This window comes from Vollenhovia emeryi, unplaced genomic scaffold, assembly GCF_000949405.1.
Source record: "Vollenhovia emeryi isolate VEMERY1.0 unplaced genomic scaffold, V.emery_V1.0 DF939256.1, whole genome shotgun sequence".
NCBI lineage: Eukaryota > Metazoa > Arthropoda > Insecta > Hymenoptera > Formicidae > Vollenhovia > Vollenhovia emeryi.
This window is the reverse complement of record NW_011967110.1, coordinates 369,401-384,114: the sequence shown is the minus strand read 5'-3', so window position 1 is coordinate 384,114 and position 14,714 is coordinate 369,401. Positions and strand designations below refer to the sequence as shown.

The window sequence follows — 14,714 nt, the reverse complement described above, 5'->3', positions numbered from 1 at the left end:
AGTACGCGTAAAAACAAAGCGGGGGGGTTCACGACTTTATATAAAAAACGAAGAGAAATAAAAAATATCGCTTTATAAGTAATTGTGGTTAGGCTTCACATGCTGATATTTTTAATTTTTCTTCGTTTTTTATATAAAGTCGTGAACCTCCCGCTTTGTTTTTACGCGTACTGTAATCGCGTGGAAGAATTTTGTAATTTTATAAAGCCAAATTCAAATTGCTCACGATTAAAAAATCGAAAATTTCAAATATCAATATCTTTCTCATTAGACTTCTGACCCGAGTGTTTCAAGTATAAAAACGGTCTGCTATGCGGTCCGCAACTTATCCTGGTATTATTTTAGGCGTAAAAACTAATAAAAAGATTCAGCACCGCAAAAACTATATTCGAATGTGTCGATAAAACAGATGACTTTAGCATCCTCTTAACTGCTTCGCTTAATCATGTCGATTCATCTGCCGGCGTCAAGTGATTCTCGATGATATTAAACGTACGTTCAATGTTACATATTCGATATTTAATGTCGCCGACGATTCAAATGTCGTGACCTACCGGGGGTCTTTCGAACCGCGCGCCATTTCATGGCGGCCGGAAAGCGAGGCGCAGCGTTCTCTGAGGACGCGTCCTAAAGTCCGTCCGCGCGCGTCCGCACAGGGAACCCGGCTTGAACCGTGGCCAGAGGCTCGGCACTCGGCGAAAAAAATCGCGGTCGTCGACGCAGGGGAAAAATAACATACATGGCACGATAAAGGCCCGTGGCGTTGGAGCGTAACTTGTGCAACGATCTCGCAGGCTCGCGGCCGTCAAGCGCGTTGGACCGCACTCTCGGCACCGGCACGCCCGCGCTCGCCACTCCGCGCCGCGCCGCTCGGGATTATGAGCTGCGGCGGTCTTAACCTTTAATGACAGCCCCGCATATCCAGGTAACGTACCACGCTGGAACGTCCGGGGATCTGGCTCGCGCGCGCGCGCGCGCGGCCCGAGCCCCGCCGATCGCGGCTCGCGTTGGCGTCGCGTCGCCAGAGTCCCTCGGTCCCGCGGCGAAGGAATCTCGTCCGACGCGCGGCGGCTCCCCCGCGCCGCAGGTACACACCTACGGTTAGGTTAGGTCAAGGGCGGGATACGTCAGCCACGAAAGGCCCCCGTGCCGGGGATCATTACTCCGGTTTTTATCAATATTGCTGCATAGTAATTTTGCTCATGCTCCGTCAAGGGATCTCTTTGTCGCACGCTCGTTACACTTGTGTTAATTATTGCGCGTGGGCCACGAGTGTGCATTATCGATAAGAAAATTATCGTGCAATATGTTTATTAATATATGCCGATCGTGGACGTGCATTGTTTAATGAGTATGAAAATTATTGTGCGATTATGAGGATAATGTAGGCTGCTTGATTCAACAATATGGATCGAACCGGAGGCTCCATGCGGAACTGAGTTTGATTCCAAGCGATTGGGATACTTGCTTTACGTTCGTGTCAACGCCGGGGCCTCGTAATCGCTATTGATTGCCCTCTGACACGGACGATTACAGTCCTCAATTACACGTTGCCGATATTGTGTTTCAGGTCACATAAGCAGCAGCGAAATGCAGACGATAAAGTGTGTCGTGGTAGGTGATGGAGCGGTCGGTAAAACGTGTCTCTTGATTTCGTATACCACGAACAAGTTCCCCTCGGAATACGTGCCTACTGTCTTCGACAATTATGCAGTAACTGTGATGATAGGAGGTGATCCGTATACGTTAGGATTATTTGATACTGCAGGTAACGCTCCCTTCTTTCTCTCTGCGTTGCTTCCCAGAGGCAGCTTGTGTCACAACTCGATTTCACCTCTTGTCTTTTAGGTCAGGAAGATTATGATAGATTGCGTCCGCTAAGTTATCCTCAGACCGACGTGTTTCTCGTGTGTTTCTCGGTCGTGTCGCCGTCGTCCTTCGAAAATGTCAAAGAAAAGGTGACGCGCTTCCGCCCATTACGTTCCCGTGTACGTTCTACGTTGATGACTGAAATCTCGTTTTGATAACGTGCCGTTTTGCAGTGGGTGCCAGAAATAACGCATCACTGTCAGAGAACTCCGTTCCTACTTGTCGGGACGCAAATCGATTTGAGAGACGACGTCGCGACAATAGAGAAACTCGCAAAGAACAAACAGAAGCCGATATCCGGAGAGCAAGGGGAGAAACTCGCCAAGGAACTTAAAGCTGTAAAATATGTAGAGTGCAGTGCTCTGACGCAGGTGAGCAAGCATCAGTGATTTTTCTTTAAAGGCAGAGTTTGTCTATCTAAACATTATTGGACACAATTGCGGCACGTTCTTAGCAGAGAATACTTTTTCTTTGAAATTTAGATCACGTTAAAATGTTACTCTTATCAAATATAACGACAAGCAAATTTATGAGAAGCTGTACATATATTATTTGAAAATGAAAGAAAGAATTATATTTTTATTACAGTGTGTTTGTCGAAGTTTCTCTTCTCCTTCTATCTTTTCTGAAAGATAGGAGAAGAAGAATACTTTGAAAGCGTTTGAAGCGACCGCTTGACCGCAGCCTGTTAGTTCATTATATTATATTTCTAAATGGTGTATCATATAATATGAAGTTGTGGTTTCTTTTACATACCAGAAAGGCTTGAAGAACGTATTCGACGAAGCTATTTTAGCCGCGCTGGAGCCACCTGAACCGGTGAAGAAGAGGAAGTGTGTAATTCTGTAAAGTGACGGGGTATTGAGGATCATCGGTGGGACGCATGCCTGAATTCAAAACGACACTGTAGTACCAGGCGACGATCTTGTGTGTAGTATAACTCTGTATTAAATAGAACTAAATTTGCCTCTACACGAGTTCGTAATCGTATTCGGAAAGGGTGAGCAAATCGTCGGGCGACCGCAGACACATTCCACGAGGCGTGCGATAATTACTCTGAGCGTGTAAAGCCGGATAAAACTTTTCTATCAGATAATAACGGCTGGTTCTTTTTCTTTCCGAGAAGAGTTACGCCGCACAAAGCTTTCATTTTTCCAGTACGACTTTCCAGAACGAGACGTTCGGAGCGGGGATTTTCAGATAAATCTCGAAATCGCTCCAAGCTCCATTGACTTTTAACGTTTACACTCGATAGGGGCAGGGATGGCGAAGCAAATAGAGATTGGTGCTATTGTTCAACAATATTTTTTTAAGTCGAAACGTTTACCGAGGTATAGGTATCTGAGTCGTCGGTATCTGAGAGAATGCTCATTCGAGCGATAGAGCGCTCAAGTATCTTCCGCTAAAACGACGAGTGCGTACTTTCTTTTTCGACGCGTATTACAATGAAATTTTCATTCTCGGCGACGTCAGTATTAGGAGCTCTATGATGAATATATAAAAACGATAAATATAGCAGTATCACTTAGACATACTGTCGATTGCATGTGACAAAAAGATTATTGCTACTTCTAACAACCTACTATAAAGCATCGTAGATATTCGGGGACTCTTGCAATATCGCGTTTCCGGTAGCGCAGGCTTATCTCGACGTTAGTACAATTCCACGAAGGATTATCGCGGCGAGTAGTTTCATTGCTCGTCCTGTGAACACGCGTTATCGCGAGGGCTCTCTAATATCGCTAATAAATCTTCGGAATCACATTAAAGTGCACACGAAAGCTTTCAGAAAAATCGACCAATTTTTCAATATGTTTTTGAATGCCGTTTTCCTACATAGAGCAAAGTATTTTTCAGCAACTTTACTACCTAATAAGTCAGAATTAAAGAGCTTCTAAACCAACGTTAGTCTCCCTTCCATGCCGCGGCTGCGCAGGGGGCACTTAGTGATGGAAAGCTCGAAGACTGTTTAAAAAGGTCGCACCGAGGACGAAAGGAGAAAAGGACGTTTGTGCCTGCAGTGGAAAGAGTAACGTTAACTAGGGCGGGAAGGGCGAAACGAAGACGCGCTTTACGATTCACACGTAAGATTGTGTATGCGAAATTCTTTCGGTTATCACGATGCTGCATGCAGTCAACTTATGAACAATTCAGTCCCGGCGGCATGCGACCGGCTGATTTTTTTTTATTAACTGTCCGAACTGTCGCATATCGTTAGTACTATTGACGCATAACGAATGCGTCGTCGCGATGCATTCGATATGTCGACGTCGAATGGGGGAGAGGGAAGGGGAGTGTTGCGAGAGAAAGCGTTTTATCAAAAGGGTTTAATCAACTTTTACACTACGAATCCAGTTAAAAGTAACAGCATTTATTAGCACTGTAATGTGTCATAATATGTAGACACGACCATGTAACGAGATATTCGCATAAATATATTTATACCATGTATACGACGCCCGTCTTTGTTTCATTTGTTATCTGATTTTCTTGTATCAGCGCATCTCGTATCGTCTTAATCGTGCGAAAATAATGGCATCCCGAGAGGTGAGAATTATTGTTCCACGAGAGCTCGCGAAGATCGAGTTTAGAAATATGATTTATTTATATAAATAGCTGCTTTATTTAAGAGATTTTGCTCTTTTTCAATAAAATGGGAATCAGATAACAGATCGCGCGAGTCAGATTAAAGTAATTGTGAATGTGACGAGAAAATATTCTGCATTTTCAGTAAATATCGACGTACACTCCCTGTACATTTAGAATTGCACACACTGCCAAATATTGTTTTACGAGCGATTTATAGACATGTTACGTTTTATTCTGAAAATATTGCTTGTCCCAGCAAATTTGACATTCGACGAAAGACGTTATGTTATTCGTAACGAGTCCGAACACACGTTCTATCTTAAGTTCACGCGAGGGTCTTCAATTATCCACACGCGAGAAAGTTAGAATAACGCGCCACAGATGAGACAATTTAAGTCGGGCACGCATTAATATACCGATACGATTATTACGACGATAATATCAATCCCGCGCTACAATTCGCGACGATAAATTCGGTTTATTATTATTTTATATTTACGGACGATCCGCGAGAAATACGGGTCAATTTATATACTAATGCAGACCCAGCGAGAAATGACTCGTCGATTGAAACGACGTCGAATCGACATTAACTCCGTCAAATTGGTGTCGATTCGACATCGAACGGCGAATCATTTCTCACTGGGGGCAACTAATCTTATTTTCAGCTCAGAACGCGTGTATATATTTGACTGGCACAGTTTATGTCGCGTCCGTTTTCAGAAATCGCGCGCGATCGGCCCGCGTTCTTCGCACATGCGCGCATTTTTCCCGCCGAGACCGAATTTCGACCCAGATAGCACACGTAGTTCTATGAATATTCTTCTAGAGTGCAAATATTTTTAATTTCAGAATATTCAAAGCGACTATTCTACAAATATATATAGATTGTTATACTTAGAAATCGTATATTCACAACAAAGAAGAACGTTTTTAGAATATTCGTCGAGAATGTCTTTGGAATATTCGTTCAGAATAATTTTGTAATATTCATCGAGTTTATGTATTGCGCATTGTTTATTGTGTAATACACTTAGCTTGTGTACAAGGCAGTGAAACCTGTGATCACACCATGTATAACCGACACGCTATATTCGGTAGATTCTACTCACATTTGAAAAAGATTTATAGTAGCGCCAGTCGAATGTTCTACGAACATAAGATAAATGTATAAGAATGACCTATGGAATATTCCAAATATTCTTGAAGAATATTCTTAAAATGTTCATAGAAGTGTCTTGTTCTATCTGGGTTGCACGATGTATCAATTCTTTTGAGACTCTTTAGTTTGATCGTGATTGGAGAACAATTAAAAGAACTAAAACGCCCGTCGTGCGACGTAAAGGTCGTACACTTGAAATTGCATCCGCGATCGTGATATAATTTCATACAGAGGAAAGTCCTATGTTATGAGGTAGGTTTTTAATATGAGACGGCAGGTTTTCAACATCCAAGTTCGATCACAAATCGTTTAACACCATTGTTACGGATTCGTCCCTCTGTCGAGTTGTGTTATTCAGTCCTTTATGTCTGGGACCATTTGGGGACTCACTGATATTAACACAGATAGAAGAATGACTGAAGTCACATATAGTGCACTCTGATCCCCTAAAATATTGCTTTATGCTTTATTCGGTCTAAACGAGTTTTTTTACTGAGGAAGACCCGAAGAAGGGTCGGAAACGTTTACGCTATTAAAGTGAAATTTGATTATATATTGTGAGAACCGAGTTCCGTTCATTTTGCGGCTCACATTGTCACTCTCTCCTTTCTATATATTTTCTTTTTGGGAGGCTTCACAACACTTTGGAGTATTCGATCACAAATCTTTTTTCGCAACGATTACGCAATCTGAATAAATTTTCCACCAAACAGATTTCGCTCCAGGGGCAATAAATTCGTGGTAGAGTCAGCTGACGATGCCCATTAATTTAACAGAAATCCCGCTATCCCGTACTAGGATCCTATCTCATAATAAGGGACTTTCCCCTAATCAGCACAATATTCGATTTTCACGGTCGACATTTAAATTACACGAAAATTCGCAGCGAATAACTCGCTACATTTTAACATAAACTTTCAATACGCCGCTAATAGTTCACGTTATTTGCTCCTTCACTATTTGTATTCTCGGCTCGTCGCGCGCCGCAGTCTGTTCGTGCTTCATTTGACTCGCGTAGTCTCGTCGCGTCTCGTCGCCGTATCGTCCTCGCAAGTCACGGAGCCCGTTCGTTTTCCGCTCGAGTCCGGCGCAAGGAATAAACGTCGGGGGGTGTCGAATCGAGCGATCGTCGAGGAACCCGGTACGTGAGACTGCGATTAGTTTCTCACCGAACTACGACACACGTAACACAAGCGCGTGCCGCCTTCGCGTCGAGCGGAAAGTCCTTTTCCTAACCGCGAACGTACGCGACTCTCTTGGACGACAATGAGCACCGATTAGCTCGAGTTTACAAGCGCGCCCCTTTGAGCGATCGCGTGATCGAAGGTGTGCATTTTCGTTAAAAGAGATCGTCAGTCGCGTCGCGTCTCGCGGTGGACAGACGTGGACGAAATTGGACGCTTCGAGTCGCGCCCGTGCTCGCGGCCGAAGCGAACGCGCAGTTATTACAGTTCGAGACACCAGTCGCGTTCAAATTCTCGGGGAAAAACTCGGTGACATTGTATTTACGACGCGCAGACAGACGGTTGAAGCTCGCGAGCGTTTTTTCGACCTTGTTTACGCGCCCGGGTCGCCGCTCGGCGGCTCGCGGCGCGCGCGCGTCCCTTTCTGAGCCGCGTAGTCACGTCGCGACCATCGTTCGAGCACGCGTCGCTCCGCCGTTTCGGGAATCGCGCGCGGTCCCCCCCGCGCGTTTTTCGCCGTCGCGGGCGTCGGGACGCCGGGCGTCGTGGAATATCGAGTGGGATTCTCGATCGTGGGCCTTGGCTGCGCGCGTGTGTCGCTCTTCGCCCCGGAGCGAGTCGCTCGTTCACCGGATTGCCGTTCAATCGAGACGCGTCCGCTCCGCGCCGCTCGCCAGCCCGAGTCGCAAAAGCGCGCCTGAAAAGCGCGAAGGCGATTCTCAGCTCGAGCGAGGCGTCTTTAACAACGTCGCCCGATCTTCGTCCTCTCTCGGGCTCTCGTCGCGATCGCCCATGGTGTCCACGCATCGCGCGAAGTTGGCGGCGCGTAATTGGAACATGGCCGGACGCCTCGCGGCCGACTTCACGCGGATTCACGCGGATTCTCGCGAGTGCCGGGAGTGCTTCGTCGTTTCTCGTTTAGGACTGTCGTTCGAAGTGCGTCGCGCGAACTTTGGAACCTCGGTGCGCGCCCACTCCGTGGGAAAATGCCGTGGTAAACGCGCGCGCGAAGCAACGGAACGTCGCGTCGGGAGTGCCGCGCCGAGTGTCGGGCCACGTCGCCGGTGCTTGCCGGTGAGAGGTGGAGCGGGAATGGCGGACGGGGACGCGACGACCCCCCCGGGACTGGAGGAGAGAGGAGGTGTCACGCATCGACCGGTGAGTGAATTTGTACTCGTATTTATCTTCACCTTTGGCAATCCCGCGGCCGATTCGCGCGTGTGACCGATATATCGCCGGCCTCGGTGTAAATGGTGTAAATGAAAAATATTCGACGCCGAGGAGAGTCTCCCTCCTGCCGTCCGGAGAGACAGCGAGATTCAATTTGACATTCTACGCTCTCTCTGTCTCTCTCGATCTCTACGTCCTCGACGCTCCGAATATCCGCGTCGACAGATTCCTCGCGGAATCGCGAGGGAAAATACTCTCGTGTGTTTTTTTCCCTTAGGTCACGCGCGACAAGGTAACCGCTGAGCAAAATCTTGTACACTAATGCCCAGTGGGCATTACTTTATCTTGTTATCTTATTTTATCTTACTTATCTTGTTTTCTGTTATTTTATCTTATTTTATCTTTATAAAGCCCCAGCAAGGCCTAAAGCCTATCACACAATGCCGGGCAACAGGAACAGGGAATAGAATTTCTGACGCGTTGGATTGGTTGGAAGAAAATTTCCGACGAATCGAGCGCGTCAAAAATTCTATTCCCTATTCCTGTTGCCTGTTGCCTGGCATTGTGTGATAGGCAATAGGCTTAATGCCCAAACTAATGCCCAAAAAAGGCCTAGTAATGCCCAGTAATGCCGCAAATCTGTACACCACAATGCCCTCAGGTTTCCCTCTCGGTCACACGTGTCCGCCGTCGCGAATCTGCTTCTAAGCCCGATCTATTGTACAATACAAGTACACTGTGAAACCACTCGATTAGAAACATCTTTATTTTCTGTGAACAAATCAATACGCCTGAAAAGTTGCTCGACAACGTAGGATTATACAGTGTGCAATTATTAACTCGCACGAGTTTTATTTACTCGCGCTATAAGATAGAATAATTCCGGATACAAGTACGTTATAGACCAGAGGCTCGATCACGAATCTTTTTCTCGAGCGTGAGCTCGTGAAAAGTGAAAAATTTCATTGAAGAACCTCGCTATTCGTCAATGAAACTCTTCGCCTTTCACGAATTCACGCTGGAGGAAAAAATTGACGATCGTGCCCCGGGCTCGAGAGGATCCTAAAGTCATCTGTTTTATCGACACATTCGAATATAGTTTTTGCGCTGGTAAATCTTTTTGTTAGCTTTTACGCACAAAATAATGCCAGGATAAGTTGCGGACCGCGTAGCAGAACATTTTCATACTTAAAACACTCGGGTCAGAAGTCTAATGAAAAAAATATTGGTATTTGAAATTTGCAATCTTTTAATCGTGCGCAGTTTGAAATTGGCTTTACAAAGTTACAAAATTCTCCCATACGATTATAGTACGCGTAAAAACCAAGCGGGGGATTCGCGACTTTATACAAAGAACGAAGAGCAATTGAAAATATATGCGGTCCGCAATTTATCCTGGTATTATTTTGTGCGTAAAAGCTAACAAAAGGATTTACCAGCGCAAAGACTATATTCGAATGTGTCGGTAAAACAGGTGACTTCAGGATTCTCTTAATTGCCGTCCGAACGTCGGATCCGATCGCCCTGCCTTCGCGCGCTCTTTCTCGATCTCGATCGCTACCCCCGGTAATGACAACCGCGCGATACAGGGTGGTGTGGTACTCGGGAGAATAGGGCGGGGAGGGGAAGGGCATTCCCGGGCCAAGAACCGAAGCAGAGAATCCCCTCGTCGATCCGGCACGTGCGAGCGGAAATACAGGGGCCGTGGAAGACGCAGAAACACGGGAGGCGGTCATTTGACGGTCTGATGGGATATCGCCGACGTGGATCGCCCACCGTCATCCGCGCGGCCGTTCCTCTCCGCGTGCCCTCCGCGTCTCGTCTTACCATCCTCCCCCTCCCCCTCGTCCTCCTCGTCGCCACCCTTTCAGTGGCGGAGCCAGCGGGCGCGGTGCCTCGGGGCGAAAGAAATCGACGCGCGACGAAAAGCCGCTTGAGATTTTCATTGTTCGGCGACAGACGGTTTCGATATGCCCCGATTTATTACCGATTCCGAATTTGATTTTTGTATAATTTTCAAAGAATTTAAAGGACTCAGAGCCGTGACAGGGTGGTAGTGTCTAAATATTCTATTCTAAATTTATTGCGAAAAAATATCACCTCGGCCAGGATTTGATTTTTGCGCAATAAATTTAGAATAGAATATTTAGACACTGCCACCCTGTCACGGCTCTGAGTCCTGTAAATTCTTTGAAATTTGTGTTTAACACATACGAGCCATACTAATTTATTTTGTATAATTGTTACGCGCGCGAGAGATGAATACGCATTCGTATTATGGTGTATGTACGTTCTTGCGGTTCATTCTTTTTACGTCAGTAATTATTCCGCGCGGAGGATTAATAATGTGTTAACAGCCTTAGGGCCGGTTTTTCCAACCTCTTGGTTAATGTAGCTAATAGTTAAATTATACAGGGTGAGGCGATAACTTTGTCCACCTCGAATATCTCCGCTATTTTTAGAGATATAAAAAAATTATAGTTACGCAAGTTGTACTATATCAAGAGAGCCATAACGTGTTAGTAGTATTTTTTCAAAAAGCGGAGGTTCCTCGGAGATTTCAAGATCACCTCTATTTTTTTAATGGAATCCCTTATTGTTTATTACACTATCGTATTCTACTGAGTAATACGAACAACTTTTGTCTGAAACATTTTGTGATTTGCCTAATACTTTTTGAGATGTTCAATATTTAGCGTATGATATCTCGATAACTGTTTGTCGGAGGGAAAAGTAGTACGGGACTTTATTACTTGGTTTCGTCTTAGGAATCTGCTGTGGCAATAGTGCTCCAATTATTGAAAATTTTTGTGTATGTAAATTTTGTGCACGTTACAATATACAGAAATTTTCAATAATTGGTTTGCAACAGCACATTCCTGAGGCCAAATTAAATAAAAAAAGTCCTGCACTACTTTTCCCTCCGACAAACAGTTATCGAGATATCATAAGCTCAATGTTGAAAAAGTTATGAATTTTCTCTTGAATATTTCAAAAAGTATTAGGCAAATAAAAAAATGTTTCGGACAAGAGTTGTTCATATTACTTAGTGGAATAAGATGGTATAATAATCAGTGAGGGGTTCCATAAAAAAATGGAGGTAACCTTGAAATCTCCAAAGCGCCTCCACTTTTTGAAGAAATATTACTAACATGTTATGGCTCCTTTGATATCGTACAACTTTCGTAATTATAGTTTTCTCATATCTCTAAAAATAGCGGAGATACTCGAGGTGGACAAAGTTATTGCCTCACCCTGTATGTCCATCTTTGTCTGATTTAAAGGGAAAACAAAGACGTACGTATGGTTTACCTATTAGTTAATTTACCAAGAGTTTGGAACCGGCCCTATGTCTAATTGGAAATAATATCGTTAGTTGGATACGTCGCGATCTTATTTCAATGAAATAGATTTGTGTTTTTTTATTAATATTGTCGTGGAATTAACAAGATTGTTGGCGATTCGATCTAATATCGTTTGATACTACGTCAATGTTTTTCCCCGCGCACTTTTACGTGTGAAAGATATAACACGTTGTCGAAGCTTCATTAGAGGCGTTGGATATTGTTTTTTCTGAAGTCGTGTCTAAAATTCGAAGCATATTTGAGGAACCTTCTTTTACTTTTTGATATTTTTCTACTAATATTTTAAAGCGCTTTGTAAGATATTAAATTACTGTCGCACGCGGAAAAATTTTAATATTGTTATTGAATTGTTAAGATTGTTGACAATTCGACCTAATGCTGTTTAATACGTCATTATTTTTCTCATGCATTTTTGCACATGAAAGTATATTATAATACGTTGTCGAATTTTCAGTAGAAGCGAAAACATTGGATGTTAGTTTTTTCTAAAGTTGCGTTTTTAAATTAAAATTCTTCTTGTTTCTTACGGACGAAGTGATATTCGAAGAACCTTCTTTTTCTCTTTGATTTTCCTACCAATAGTTTCAGACTCTTTGTAAGATATCAAATTACTGTTGCGCGCGGAAAAATGTTAATACCGTTATCGAAAATCCACAAGATTATCTCCAATCGCGTCCAATATCTTTAATGCATTATTCTGTGTAAAAAAAATACTAAAATAACCGATGAGCAATAAGAAGATCGGTCTTACGAAAATCTGACGAACCCTAGGGCTGATTTTTCCAACTTCTTGGTGAGCTAATTAATAGTTAAACTATATATTCCTATCTTTGTTTAATTTGAAGGAAAACCAAGACGTATATATGATTTAACTATTAGTTAACTTACCAGGAGGCCGGAGTAATCGGCCCTTACACTTTTATTTCTGAAAATACATTACGTAACGCAAAATCACAAATGTCGCGCGCGAAGCTCAATATGTGACGAACGTATCAATATGTAATACCGTCCGATCTCTCGAGATCAGCCTCTTCTCACGGCGGTCTTCGCGTTTCTCTTCGCTCCGCTTCTCTCTCTCTCTCTCCTCCTCCCCCTCTCTCTCTCGTTCTCCCTCTTGTTCTTCCCTCGCGGTCGATTGCGATTCGCCGGCGTAACGTGGCGCGTTGCGCCCTGTGGTTACTTCAATTAGGTGGAATCGTAGTTACGTAGATCGGCGGCTGTACGTTGGCGACCGCAGCCGACACAGAAGGCGGCGGCGCGCCTCGGTCACGGAGCCGTCGCGGACGTGCCTCCCGGACTCCCTTGACATTATCGCTAATCATCTCGAATCGATAGCCCGCGTCTACGCGGGCTGTGTGTGCCGGTGCAGGAATGCGCCGCGGATACGTGCGCGCTGCGCCCGACGTGATGCGAGCCCGCGGATGCGGGCGCGGTGTAATCCCGGTAATTGATCTATCGGGACGAGCGAGCGCCTGGCGCTGACAAGAATCTCCGCGATAATTAGCGCCCGGCCGTCCCCCGGATATGATTTTACGGTACTGCGGACGTATCGAGCATATGTCGAGCTTGAAGAGTCTGCGTCCTCTTGGATTTTGACTGCTCGAATACCACCGGCATCGGTGGGCAAAACGGTGAATGTTCTCTCGCGAGGTAAAACCTGATCTACAATGCGCCGTTTGCGTCTAGGAACATTCGATTTTATTGAAACGCTTAAGAAAATGTGTAATATGCAATTTATCAGCTTGCACACAAATAGAATGTTTCTAGACGCAAAGGGCACATGCTAGATCAGGCTTTAAAGGCCTGTGTCCACGGTGCGAATCGACGAGACGTCCCGTCTTTCGTTTTCCCCCCGCGCCGGAGCTTTCGCATTTGAATTTTGAGACGCGGCACACACACAACACCCCACCCGCCGAAGTTCCTCGGGCCGGAATCCGAGCCCCGTGATTTCCGAATTCCTCCGGATCTCCGGCGCGTCCCTCCCTCCCTCGTGCGCTCCGCGAGAGTTATTACACGAAAACAGACGAGCTCTCGTAACGACCTAATAAAACGAACCGCCGTGGGGCCCACCTGGTGGAGAGCGGCCGCGGGCCGGGGGGGCCCCCCCGGGCACGTTGACACAACTCATTTTTACGCGGTGTCCCGCGCGCGATGGGCGGCCGCGCTCGTCCCGCGCGCGAAGGGGCCCGCTGTTTATGCTGCTTTATGCCCCGGTGCTGGGGCCCCGTAACCGCCGCTCGCTGGGCTGAGTAATGGCGCGAGATCTGTGCCGTAGTCGCCGAGGGGGTGCCTCTCTCTTTCTCTCTCTCTCTCTCTCTCTTTCTCTCTTGAGCCCGGAGCGCGCGGAGAGATACCATCGGAACTCTCGCGCGTAGATCTCTAGTCGCCCGTCGCGACGTCCCGCATACGTGCCATCCCGACGAAATCGTGGTGCTCCCTTCCTCAGGGCCGCAACGTCCTGCTGGTACCCTGCTCGGGAGAGGAGATGCCGAGACCCACGTCGGCCGCTCCACCGGCTCCGCCGACTCCGACTTCTGTAGGACGATTTTAAAGCTTATTTAGAGCGCGCGTCCCGTGTCTGTTTATTTGTATTAATTTTTCACGAGAGATTCGGGCAAGATATATAATTTTCGTTCCGCGTACAAAGAATTTTTCCATTTATGATAGCGAAGACACTTAATCTTATTCTCGACACGAATTTCTTGGGATATATTTAAGTTGTGAGTTTTGTTTTACGCATGGATTTATCGGCGCGTTGTATCTTTCACGGCAAATATTTATTTCATTATGGGCGGTAATTAATTTATAATAATTTGCCGACGCAGCGCGGGTTGAATTCGAAGAGAGTCTGTTCATCTTTTGCGGCTGACAGTATTTCCGTTTGTTAAATGGATGGGCGACTATTGTCTCTGAAAATCCATGTTCCTTGCTATCTTTGTAATGATTCGGTGAATCGCAATATTCGTGCTATAATAATTAGCTTAAAATTGAAACAATTTCAAACGAATGTGTCACAAGGTTTTCGGGTAAATGTGCATAAAAAGACCCCACCTTCCGATGACCTTGATCTTGACATATGTTGTCAAGGACACCCTCCTGAGTAACTCTTAGAAGTTTTTAGCCGGCGGTCGTTATTCGTTAGAAAGTTATTAACAAAAAAGTTTGGGGTAATGGTGCATAAAAGCGACTTCCTCTCCGATTCGCTTGATTTTTAAATATGTTGTTGGGGATGTCTTCCCGAGTCATTTCATATATATATATAAGGGCCGGACTCAAATAGTTTCGGAGATACAGGCTGAAAATAAACACGTAAGTCGCAAGTGTTTTTGGCACGCCGCGCTGCGCGCGCCCCACCCCCTATCCCACCACACCTCC

General features: G+C 45.4%; 1 protein-coding gene across 2 annotated transcripts; it reads left to right on the top strand.

Annotated features, from left to right (window-relative positions):
• The first annotated feature begins 636 nt into the window (after positions 1 to 636).
• LOC105559736 (cdc42 homolog) lies at positions 637 to 4,325 on the top strand. Of its 2 annotated transcripts, none has more exons than XM_012008259.1 (5): positions 637 to 925; positions 1,571 to 1,768; positions 1,849 to 1,958; positions 2,043 to 2,240; positions 2,629 to 4,325. In XM_012008259.1, exons 2-5 carry the CDS (start codon positions 1,591 to 1,593, stop codon positions 2,716 to 2,718), a joined length of 576 nt encoding a protein of 191 aa, XP_011863649.1. In that variant the 5' UTR covers positions 637 to 925; positions 1,571 to 1,590; the 3' UTR covers positions 2,719 to 4,325. The 2 variants fall into 2 exon arrangements, with proteins under 2 accessions (XP_011863649.1, XP_011863650.1); XM_012008260.1 differs by lacking the exon at positions 637 to 925 and adding an exon at positions 1,202 to 1,473.
• Positions 4,326 to 14,714: the final 10,389 nt, after the last annotated feature.